The following is an 11,844-nucleotide window of genomic DNA, read 5'->3' as shown; positions in this document are numbered from 1 at the left end:
GAGACACAGTCATAACAAAAAATATTGCTTAATGTGCGAGGCACAGTGCCAAGTGGTTTACATACATTATGTAATTCTCCCCCTAAAAAAGTCAATGAAGTTGATACAATTATTATTTCATTATATGTAAAATAGGGAAAATAACAGCATTTATCTCAGAGGGCTGTTGTAAAGATTAAATGAATGCCTGTAATCCCAGCACTTTGAAAGGCCGAGGCAGGCAGATCACCTTAGCTCAGGATTTCGAGACCAGCCTGGCCAACATGGTGAAACCTGGTCTCCACTAAAAATACAAAAAAATTAGCTGGGCATGGTGGTGCGCACCTGTAATTCCAGCTACTCGGGAGGCTGAGGCAGGAGAATCGCTTAAACCCGGGAGGTGGAGGTCGCAGCGAGCCGAGATCGCGCCACCACACTCCAGCCTGGGCGACAGAGCGAGACTCTGTCTCAAAAAAAAAAAAAAAAAAAAAAAGTAAATGAGAATATACATAAAGCACTTAGTACAATGGCATACTATTTACTATAGTTTACTATTTATTGCAACTCTCATTTTGCAGGTATCTTGCCTAAGGTGCAAGCAGAAGAAACAGGATTTTCAACCCAGATCTGAAAACTCCCAAGCCTCTTTTTCTTTTTATCCTTTTTCTTTTTCCTTGTTAAAAAACTTGCTTCCTGTACAGAGAGGGGAAATGCTCAGTCCCCACGTCAGTGGTTGAACTCCAAGCCAGAAGATCCCTATTTTGATTTTGTCCTCTGGCCTGTCGCCAGCCCCTCAACAGTACTTGAATTAATAAAACGGCAGGTTTTAAGCCTCATGTATCTGCGCAGATGGCTCCTTCTGTGACCCCGAATAAACCTGTTCAGGTCCCGTTCCGGGGAAACAGCCTTGCCTTCCCCTGCCCCCAGAAAGTTACCCTCGCCCTCCGAGCCACAACTCCCCACGCCGCCAACTCGGTCTTTACATCATTTTCGACGCCCCCTAAGTCCCTCCCGAGAGGCGCAGGCGCACATCGCCCCTTCTAGCGAACTACATCTCCCACAATCCCAATCGGCCGGACCACCTCCGCTCGGGGCGGGGACGGAGGCGGAGCTGGTGGTCCCGGGTCGGGACGAAGGCTCCCGAGGTGCCCTGCCTGGGTCCTCCGGGGTAAAGTTCGTTTGACGGAAGATTGTCCGTTTCCCTGGTAAGGTCACCTGTCCCAATCAGGTACGATTCTGCCTTCCGTACCCCCGAGCCCCTCAGTGTAAAGTGGCAAATGGTCTAGCCCGGCGAAGGCACCAGCTGGAGGCGGTGGCAGGGACACCCGCAGTGAAGGGCGGACCGCGCACGCATGCGCAGAGGCGTGGCAGGGGGGCGGGAGCCGCGGAACCCCTACCCCAGGTCTGCGCAGGTGAGGAGGGGGCGGGGCAGGACCGACCTCCCTTGCCATGATAACCACCTTCGCAGCCGGCTCCCAGACCGTTGGCACCGATTGCCTAGAAAATAGGGGGTCTCAGGAGCTCCGTTTTAGCGTTTATATATCCCAATTCCAATTAAGCCACTTCCAGTATTTTTTGGCCATTGTCAGTGTACAAGTCTTCCTCCTCTTCGAGACCATGTTATTGCAATAGCAGCAAACGTGTTGGGAGGCCTCACAATTCATCGTGGTTTTTCTGGCCTCTGGCAGATAGCTCCTTCCTAGCGAGCTGTGGAGCTTAAAGTCTTTTGGACACTTGATTCTATTCAATCCAGTATCAGACCAGGTATGTACCTTGTCCATAAGTCGTCTTATGAGAAGACTCCTTGAGATGATGCAGACTCTCGTGCAGTTTATAATCGGCTGGAGGTATAGACAGTTAAAGCAAGCCTCCTTTTTTACTGTGCCCACCCCTAACCATTTTGCTTACACCTTGTTATGGGACTTGGTTAAATTGCTTAACCTTCCGGACCTACGTTTTCTCATTAAATGAGAAGATTGGATTAGATGATCTCTAAGAACTTTCCACTTGTAAAATATACGGTTAGTTAGTGAGGGGTAGAATCCAGATTCTATCTATCTATATTTTTTTGAGACAGAGTCTCACTCTGTTGCCCAGGCTGAAGTGCAGTGGCACGATCTCGGTTCACTGCAACCTCCACCTCCCGGGTTCAAGCGATTCTCTTGCCTCAGCCTCCCGAGTAGCTGGGACTGCAAGCGCCCAGTTAATTTTTGTATTTTTAGTAGAGACAGGGTTTTGCCATGTTAGCCAGGCTGATCTCGAACTCCTAATCTCAGGTGATCCACCCACCTCGGCCTCCTAAAGTACTGGGATTACAGGCGTGTGCCACCGTGCCTGGCCCCACAATATGTTAACACTAAACTTCATCAGCTTCCACTTTTCTGCCCACATCAGTGAAATATAGCTATAAGAATGCAGCTGGTGGGGCTGGGCGCGGTGGCTCACGCCTGGAATCCCAGCACTTTGGGAGGTCGAGGCGGGCAGATCACGGGGTCAGGAGATCGAGACCATCCTGGCTAACACGGTGAAACGCCGTCTCTACTAAAAATACAAAAATTAGCCTGGAGTGGTGTCGTGCACCTGTAATCCCAGCTACTTGGGAGGCTGAGGCAGGAGAATCGCTTGAACCCGGGAGGCAGAGGTTGCAGTGAGCCGAGATCATGCCATCGCACTCCAGCCTGGGTGAGACTCTGTCTCAAAAAAAAAAAAAAGAAAAAGAAAAGAAAAGAAAAGAAAAAAGAATGTTGCTGGGCACAGTGGCTCACCCCTATAATCCCAGCACTTTGGGAGGCAGAAACTGGCAGATCGTTTGAGCTCAGGAGTTGGAGACCAGGGTGGGCAACATGACGAAACCCCATCCCTACAAAAATACAGAAATTAGCCAGGTGTGGTGGTGCACGCCTGTAGTCCTAGCAACATGAGAGGCAGAGGTGGGAGGATCACTTCAGCCCAGGAGGTTGATGCTGCAGTGAGCCACGATTGTGCCACTGCACTCCAGCATGGGCAACAGAGCAAGACCCTCTCTCAGAAAAAAAAAAAAAAAAAAAAAGGCTGAGCGCCCCCGGTGGCTCATGCCTGTAATCCCAGCACTTTGGGAGGCCGAGGCGGGTAGATAACCATGTCAGGATATCCAGACCAGCCTGGCCGATATGGTGAAACCCCTTCTCTACTAAAAATACAAAAAAATTAGCTAGGCGTGGCTCTGGAGGTGGAGGCACCACTGCACTCCAGCCTGGGTGACAGAGCGAGACTCTGTCTCAAAAAAAAAAAAAAAAGGAAAAAGTTGACAGCAGCATTCAAAAGAACTGCCCCTTGTTGTACTTGTAAATTCATGCTGTATCTTTTACCTTATTGCTGAAAATAAGAAATTAACTGATAATACAACTTTGTTCAACCTATATTTGTTGTCGTTTTATAGGTCATTGCTAGGAACAACTCTGGGTACAATAATGAATACAATGTATGTGATGATGGCTCAGATCTTAAGATCTCACCTGATAAAGGCTACAGTGATTCCTAATCGAGTGAAAATGCTTCCATATTTTGGTATCATTAGAAATAGAATGATGTCAACCCATAAATCCAAAAAGAAGATCAGAGAATATTATAGGCTGCTGAACGTGGAGGAAGGATGCTCTGCAGATGAAGTCAGGGAATCTTTTCATAAGCTTGCCAAGCAATATCATCCTGACAGTGGCTCTAATACTGCTGATTCTGCAACATTTATAAGGATTGAAAAAGCTTATAGAAAGGTGCTCTCCCATGTGATAGAACAAACAAATGCCAGTCAGAGTAAAGGTGAAGAAGAAGAAGATGTAGAAAAATTCAAATATAAAACACCCCAACACCGGCATTATTTAAGTTTTGAAGGTATTGGTTTTGGGACTCCAACTCAACGAGAGAAGCAATATAGGCAATTTAGGGCAGACCGTGCTGCTGAACAAGTGATGGAATATCAAAAGCAGAAACTACAAAGCCAGTATTTTCCTGATAGTATAATTGTTAAAAATATAAGACAGAGCAAACAGCAAAAGATAACGCAAGCTATAGAACGTTTAGTGGAGGACCTCATTCAAGAATCCATGGCAAAAGGAGACTTTGACAATCTCAGTGGGAAAGGAAAACCTCTGAAAAAGTTTTCTGACTGTTCTTACATTGATCCCATGACTCACAACCTGAACCGAATACTGATCGATAATGGATACCAACCAGAATGGATCCTTATGCAAAAGGAAATAAGCGATACTATTGAGCAACTCAGAGAGGCAATTTTAGTGTCTAGGAAAAAACTTGGGAATCCAATGACACCAACTGAACAGAAACAGTGGAACCATGTTTGTGAGCAGTTTCAAGAAAACATCAGAAAATTAAACAAGCGAATTAATGATTTTAATTTAATTGTTCCCATCCTGACCAGGCAAAAAGTCCATTTTGATGCTCAGAAAGAAATTGTCAGAGCCCAGAAAATATACGAGACCCTTATAAAAACAAAAGAAGTCACAGATAGAAACCCAAATAACCTTGATCAAGGAGAAGGAGAGAAAACACCTGAAATCAAGAAAGGTTTTTTAAACTGGATGAATCTGTGGAAATTTATTAAAATACGATCATTTTGATGTTTACTATCATAAATCATTCTTAGTTCCACTGACACTTAACATGGAAAATGAGATTTATTGCTATAATACAAGAATTTAAGAACTGTGCCATTGTACTTATCACAAAACTAATCACATAGCCAATGATGTGTGAGTGAGAAACTTATCAGGTTTGTCCTGAGGATATAGCAAGAAAAGAAAATAACTGAAACTCCTTTTTTTTTTGAGACGGCGTCTCGCTCTGTCACCCAGGCTGGAGTGCAATGGCACAATCTAGGCTCACTGCCACCTCTGCTTCCCAGGTTCAAGTGATTCTCCTGCCTCAGACTCCCGAATAGCTGGGATTACAGGCACACACCACCACACTCGGCTATTTTTGTATTTTTTTTTTCTTTTTTTTTGAGACAGAGTCTCACTCTGTCGCCCAGGCTGAAGTGCAGTGGCGCGATCTCGGCTCACTGCAAGCTCCATCTCCTGGGTTCACGCCATTCTCCAGCCTCAGCCTCCCAAGTAGCTGGGACTACAGGTGCCAGCCACCACGCCCGGCTAATTTTTTGTATTTTTAGTAGAGACGGGGTTTCACTGTGTTAGCCAGGATGGTCTTGATCTCCTGACCTCGTGATCCGCCCACCTCGGCCTCCCAAAGTGCTGGGATTACAGGTGTGAGCCACCGTGCCTGGCCTATTTTTGTGTTTTTTGTAGAGACAGGGTTTCACCATGTTGGCCAGGATGGTCTCAAACCCCTGACCTCATGATCCACCTGCCTTGGCCTCCCAAAGTGCTGGGATTACGAGCTTGAGCCACCACACCCGGCCTAATTTTTATATTTTTAATAGAGATGGGGTTTCACCATGTTGGCCAGGATGGTCTCGATCTCTTGACCTCATGATCCGCCCCCCTTGGCCTCCCAAAGTGCTGGGATTACAGGCGTGAGCCACCATGCCTGGCCAAAAATAACTGAAACTTCTAAAGAAAATAATTTAGTTCATTCTGGTGTTAAAATGTTGGTCATCCAGTGAAATGAGCTAGGATCAGTTTTCTGACTTAGGAATCATACATGAATTCCAAAAGTTTTGGTGCAGTTTTGAGCTGTAATAACTAACTTAAAAGCAGTGACTCTTGCCATTTTCAAACATAGGTACTTAAACAACAACAGGGAAACCGAAAAATATGTTATCAAAAGTCACAAAACTGAAGTGTTATGAAATTTAACCAATTAAACCTCCAGATGACTTTTTTTTTTTAAACGAGCTTGCTGGATTTATATTCCTGAACTTATTAAGGCTCAAAACCGTTCCAAGACTTTTGGGACACCCTCCATATGGGTGGAAATATTAAGATCAGGAAATTAGCCTACTGGAATTACTGTACTTTTCTTTTTATGAGGGCCTTCTCTGTGGGTACTGAATGAAAAACACACCAAACATCCAGATTCTATTTTTTCCTGTCTAACTTGATGGTTTATTGGCTGCAGACATCAGTGAAGCTAGTTGATTTAGCAATTCTAGAAATAAACTCCAGTGTCCGCTTTTTTTTTTTGAGATGGAGTTTCACTCTTGTTGCCCAGGCTGGAGTGCAATGGTGCAATCTTGGCTCACTGCAACCTCCACCTCCCGGGTTCAAGTGATTCTCCTACCTCAGCCTCCCAAGTAGCTGGGATTAGAGGTGCCCGTCACCACGCCCAGCTAATTTTTATTTTTTTTAGTAGAGATGGGGTTTCACCATTTTGGCCAGGCTGGTCTCGAACTCCTGACTTCAGGTGATCCACCTGCCTTAACCTCCCAAAGTGCTGGGATTACAGGCGCGAGCCACCGTGCCTGGTCCACTGGCCACTTTGTTTTTTTGAAATGGAGTTTTGCTGTTGTTGCCCAGGCTGGAGTGCAGTGTTTCCTTCTTTAATCCAGAGTGCTGTGTTACAGAAGTGGTTCAGAAGTGAGGGACTCACCACCTGCATTTTGGAAGAAAGTGTTATTTTGTAAAATGTGTGATAGTTAAAACAACAAACAAAACTACACCTTCAAAAAGAAATTTTTGGCCTCTAGCTTAGATGCTGCAGCATTAATTGGCATAATATGTGATTAGAATTTATTGAATGGTTTGTCATTTGGCTTCTACAATGATAGTATCACCGTAAATAAAATTATGAACAGTATGGAATGTTGCTTAATAAGAGCTATAGTTCCAAAAACATTTTAGAAGGCAGTAATTTTGTGACTCTTGTTAAAAGTGGGAATTCGAGGCCGGGCGTGGTGGCTCATGCCTGTAATCCCAGCACTTGGGGAGGCCCAGGCGGGCGGATCATGAGGTCAGGAGATTGAGACCATCCTGGCTAACACGGTGAAACCCAGTCTCTACTAAAAATACAAAAAAATTTAGCTGAGCATGGCAGCGTGCGCCTGTAGTCCCAGCTGCTGGGGAGGCTGAGGCAGCAGAATGGCATGAACCCAGGAGGTGGAGCTTGCAGTGAGCTGAGATCGCGCCACTGCACTCCAGCCTGGGTGAGAGAGCAAGACTCCGTCTTAAAAAAAAAAAAAAAGTGGGAATTAGATGCAAGAGGCTTAACCGCATTACAGCAACATAGATGAACAAAACCATTTTCCATATTGGTCAATGAGAAGGTAAGTTTACCAGAAAATTTCAGTAAATTTTTAATTTCAGCACAGTGCACTTTATGTTTGTAAATGTTGTCTATGTTAATAAAGTTACTATAATGATTATTCAATGTCCCTTTGTTATAATGGTAATAATATTTTGGGCTAGACACCTAATTTTTTTTTTTTTTGTAATGGAGTTTTGCTCTTGTTGCCCAGGCTGGAGTGCAATGGTGCAATCTCGGCTCACTGCAAACTTTGCCTAGTGGGTTCAAGAGATTCTCCTGCCCCAGCCTCCCAAGTAGCTGGGATTACAGGCATGTGCCACCACGTCCGGCTAATTTTGTATTTTTAGTAGAGACAGGGTTTCTCCATGTTGGTCAGGCTCGTCTCAAACTCCTGACCTCGGGTGATCCACCTGCCTCAGCCTCCCAAAGTGCTGGGATTACAGGCATGAGCCACCGCCCCCAGCCCTGAATGCGTTTTTTTAAAAAATCTTTTTGATTGGCCAGGCACGGTGGTTGATGCCTGTAATCCCAACATTTTGAGAGACCAAGGTAGGAGGATTGCTTGAGCCCAGGAGTTTGAGACCAGCCAGGGAAACATGGTGAAACTCTGTCTCTACCAAAAACAACAACAACAACAAAAAACCAGGTGTGGTAGCACATTCCTGTAGTCCCAGCTACTTGGGAGCCTGAGGTGGGAGGATCGCTTGAGCCCAGGAGGTCAAGGCTGCAGTGAGCCATGATCACACCACTGCACTCCAGCCTGGGCAAGAGTAAGACCCTGTCTCAAAAAAAAAAAATGAAAAACAAATCTTCCAGGCTGGAGTGCAGTGGCACGATCTTGGCTCATTGTAACCTCTGTACCCCGGGTTCAAACGATTCTCCTGCCTCAGCTTCCTGAGTAGCTGGGACTACAACCACCTGCCACCACACCTGGCTAATTTTTGTTATTTTTAGTAGAGACAGAATTTCACCATGTTGGTCAGGCTGGTCTCAAACTCCTGACATCGTGGTCCGCCCTCCCTGTCCTCCCAAAGTGTTGGGATTACAGGGGTGAGCCACCGCGCCCAGCTCAGGTAATGTTTTTATAGCAGTGTGAAAATGGACTAATGTAGTACCCCAGCATAAGAGTTTTGAGGAGACATAATCATTCAGACCATAACACCCATGATAACTCTGATCCTCCAGTTCCATGAGCCACAGAATCCTACTCATTATTTAAGCCAGTTTGAGATGTTCTTTTCTGTTACTTATAACTGAAAGAGACCAACTGACAAATGTATACACTGTCTTCAGAGTCTAGATGTGGAAAGAAGTATTTCCTCTTCTGCTGGAGTCAAATTATCTTCCAGGCCTTGGTTTTTTGTTTCCCATCTAAAGATCAGTCTTTTCTCCTAAATGACTGACACTGAATAGCCATCCTTTCAGGAGAGAGTCCATTTCAGACCCACAGGAAGTATGACGTTAGTCTCAAGACACCTTTATCAAAATACAACAGTTCTAATAGCTGCCTAAGACTTATTCAGATGAAATCTTTTTGTTATACAACCACATAAGCATATGGAGAAAGAGAGAGAATATTTTGGGAAGTACCTGTTTATGCAACATGTTTTAGCCTTTCAGATAGTTCCTGTGGTACACATTTGGCTTGTACACTCAAAAGATGGATGTGAATACCACTCTATCAGAGTAAGTTCATGAAGCAGCCCTGAGAGAGAATAAACTAGAACCCATGGGGCGTAGCGTGAAGGACAGCCTGGATTGTTCCTTTCTCTTAATAGGCTTGTACCAACTGGACTGCATTTTCTATCTAGTTTTAGGTGAAGTAGATCTTTCAGAACCTGTCCTGGCCCAAACCTGAAAATGGTCCTGAAGTCACAATGTCTCCAGAATCTAGGAGCGCCTCTCTGAAGTGCTTGGGTAACAGGAATTTAACAAAACATATGCTTCAGTAGCTACATGGTAGAATACCAATTGAATTAGAAAATGTGTGGTTTTTCTTTTTTTTTTTTTTGAGACTTAGTCTCACTCTGTCGCCCAGGCTGGAGTGCAGTGGTGCAATCTCGGCTCACTGCAAGCTCTGACTCCCAGATTCAAGCTATTCTCCTGCTTCAGCCTCTTGAGTAGCTGCGATTACAGGTGAGCGCCACCATGCCTGGCTAATTTTTGTATTTTTAGTAGAGACGGGGTTTCACCATGTTGGCCAGGCTGGTCTCGAATGCCTGACCTCATGGTCTGCCCGCCTCGGCCTCCCAAAGTGCTGGGATTACAGGCTTGAGCCACCGCACCCGGCCATGTGTGGTTTTTTTTTTTAAAGGCTGATTTACAATTCTACTAAATACTTAAATCAGTACATTTGGAATTGACAGCGAAATGTTGACATCAGCAACTTAATCCCCGTATCTTTCAAATGCCTTTTTTTTTTTTTTTGAGACGGAGTCTTGTTCTGTCACCCAGGCTGGAGTGCAGTGGCGTGATCTTGGCTCACTGTAACCTCTGCCTCTCGGATTCAAGTGATTCTCCTGCCTCAGCCTCCTGAGTAGTTGGGATTACAGGCATGTATCACCACACCCAGCTAATTGTTTTTTCTTTTTAGTGAGACGGAATTTTACCATGTTGACCAGGCTGATCTGGAACTCCTGACCTCAGGTGATCCAACCGCCTCTGGTTCCCAAAGTGCTGGGATTACAGGTGTGAGGCACTGTGCTCGGCCAAATGCCCATATTTTTGAAAGCATAACTAAATACATGTTTGACTCTTTGTGGAATAGAGGTTTATAGACTGAGAGAAGCAAATTGTGCTATGGTTTGAAGGTGTCCCCAAAAAGTTCATGTGTTTGAAACTTAATTACTATTGTAATCATGTTGAGAGGTAGAACCTTGGAGATGTGATTGGGTCATGAGGGCTCCACCCTCATGAATGGATTAATGCTGTTATTGTGGGAGTGGGTTAGTTATCTTGGGATTGGGCTCTTGGTAAAAGGATAGCGTCAGCCTGATTTTTCTCCTTCTGTCTTGTATGCTCGTTGGCCCCTGTCTGTCTTGTTTTCTACCATGGGATGACACAGCATGAAAATCCTTACAAGATGCCAGCACCATGCTCTTGGAGTTCCCGACTTCCAGAACTGTGGACCAAATAAAACACTATTGTTTATAAATTGCCTGTTCTGTGTTATTCTGTTATAGCAGTAAAAAAGGACTTCAGACAAGCTGCATTAACATAAGTCTCCACTACTAAAAAAGCAACTTAAAGCATGTGCATCCCAACGGTAGGTGAACAGTAATGTCTTCCTTCATATATGGAGGTAATCATTTTTCTACAGATATTATTCTGTAACAAAGCTTAAAAAAATCCTGGGAAACCTTAAAATATTAGTACTTTAAAAAGCAATGGCCTGTCTGTGCCAGGGCAGCATGTGGTCCATGCTGATCGACAGAGACACTCAGGCTGTGCCCTCAGGATGACCGAGTGGGAGACAGCAGCACCAGCGGTGGCAGAGACCCCTTGACATCAAGCTCTCTGGGAAGTGGAGCACTGATGATATGCAGATCAATGGCATTTCCCTGCAGGATTACATTGCAGTGAAGGAGAAGTATGCCAAGTACCTGCCTCACAGTGCTGGGTGGTATGCAGCCAAATGCTTCCGCAAAGCTCAGTGCCCCATTGTGGAGCCCCTCACTAACTCCATGATGATGCACAGCTGCAACAACAGCAACACGCTCATGATCATGTGCATCATCAAGTATGCCTTCGATTTCATCCACCTGCTCACAGGCGAGAACCCTCTCCAGGTCCTGGTGAACGCCATCATCAACAGTGGTCCCTGGGAGGACTCCACATGCATTGGGCGAGCAGGGACTGTGAGACAACAGGCTGTGGACATGTCCCCACTGCACTGTGTGAATCAGGTCGTCTGGCTGCTGTGCACAGGCACTCGTGAGGCTGCCTTCTGGAACATCAAGACCATTGCTGAGTGCCTGGCAGATGAGCTCATCAATGCCACCAAGGCCTCCTCCAGCTCCTATGCCATCAACAAGAAGGATGAGCTGGAGTGTGAGGACAAGTCCAACCGCTGATTTTCCTGGCTGCTGCCTAATAAACCAGTCTGCCCTTTGGGATGCCTCCCCCACCCCCCCCCAAAAAAAGTGATGAGATTTGGAAACTTCTAATTGTCCCCTAATATCTAGTTTTCCTTCCTTAGTACTGAAACCCCATTGTCCAGCCTTCTTTGCAATTTGGTGTAGTCAAGTGACTATTTTACTAGCAGAATGAAAACAAAAATGGTACATGCAACCCCCGCCCCTTTCAAAAGGTTCTTAAAGAGAGGAGAGTGTTCCCTTCTGTATCCTCTCTTCTGGTGGAATGCCAGCATTGTGACATATTTCAAAAGTAAATTATTCAGCACATATTTATTGAACACCTAGATCCTAGCCCATGTATAAGAGCTACAGGAGAAGATTATCCAGGATGGCATTTTTGGTGATAATTCCATGATACAAAACCTTTTACTTCATTATGCCTCAAGTAAAATGCTTTTTAGATTTCCACTGATAATAACTCTACTTGGCTGGGCACGGCCCACGCTTGTAATCCCAGCATTTTGGGAGGCAGAGGCGGGTGGATCACCTGAGGTCAGGAGTTCAAGATCAGCCAGGTGAAATCCCGTCTCTA

General features: G+C 45.2%; 1 protein-coding gene and 1 pseudogene across 10 annotated transcripts; both read left to right on the top strand.

The window, feature by feature from the left end:
* The first annotated feature begins 218 nt into the window (after positions 1 to 218).
* DNAJC28 (DnaJ heat shock protein family (Hsp40) member C28) lies at positions 219 to 10,335 on the top strand. 10 transcript variants are annotated; one of them, XR_010111089.1, is made up of 6 exons: positions 219 to 1,207; positions 3,398 to 4,996; positions 7,051 to 7,195; positions 8,988 to 9,093; positions 9,770 to 9,822; positions 10,241 to 10,326. XR_010111089.1 is itself a non-coding variant. In XM_063601302.1 (3 exons), the coding sequence occupies exon 3, from the start codon at positions 3,429 to 3,431 to the stop codon at positions 4,593 to 4,595; it is 1,167 nt and encodes a 388-aa protein (XP_063457372.1). In that variant the 5' UTR covers positions 219 to 1,207; positions 1,668 to 1,743; positions 3,398 to 3,428; the 3' UTR covers positions 4,596 to 7,291. The 10 variants fall into 10 exon arrangements, 3 of the variants coding, with proteins under 3 accessions (XP_063457372.1, XP_008975947.1, XP_008975946.1); XR_010111090.1 differs by lacking the exons at positions 219 to 1,207; positions 9,770 to 9,822 and adding an exon at positions 1,282 to 1,743 and having other exon boundaries at positions 10,241 to 10,335; XR_008622439.2 differs by lacking the exon at positions 9,770 to 9,822 and having other exon boundaries at positions 3,398 to 7,195; positions 10,241 to 10,335.
* Positions 10,336 to 10,633: 298 nt separating this feature from the next.
* Positions 10,634 to 11,249, top strand: LOC100994775 (small ribosomal subunit protein uS7-like; annotated as a pseudogene).
* Positions 11,250 to 11,844: the final 595 nt, after the last annotated feature.

This window comes from Pan paniscus, chromosome 22 (genome assembly GCF_029289425.2).
Source record: "Pan paniscus chromosome 22, NHGRI_mPanPan1-v2.0_pri, whole genome shotgun sequence".
NCBI lineage: Eukaryota > Metazoa > Chordata > Mammalia > Primates > Hominidae > Pan > Pan paniscus.
This window is presented reverse-complemented; position numbering and strand designations above follow the sequence as displayed.

What these genes read in the sequence shown, in the direction of transcription:
- DNAJC28 (XM_008977699.5), top strand. Translation starts at nt 3,429, where the DNA reads ATGAATACAATGTATGTGATGATGGCTCAGATCTTAAGATCTCACCTG.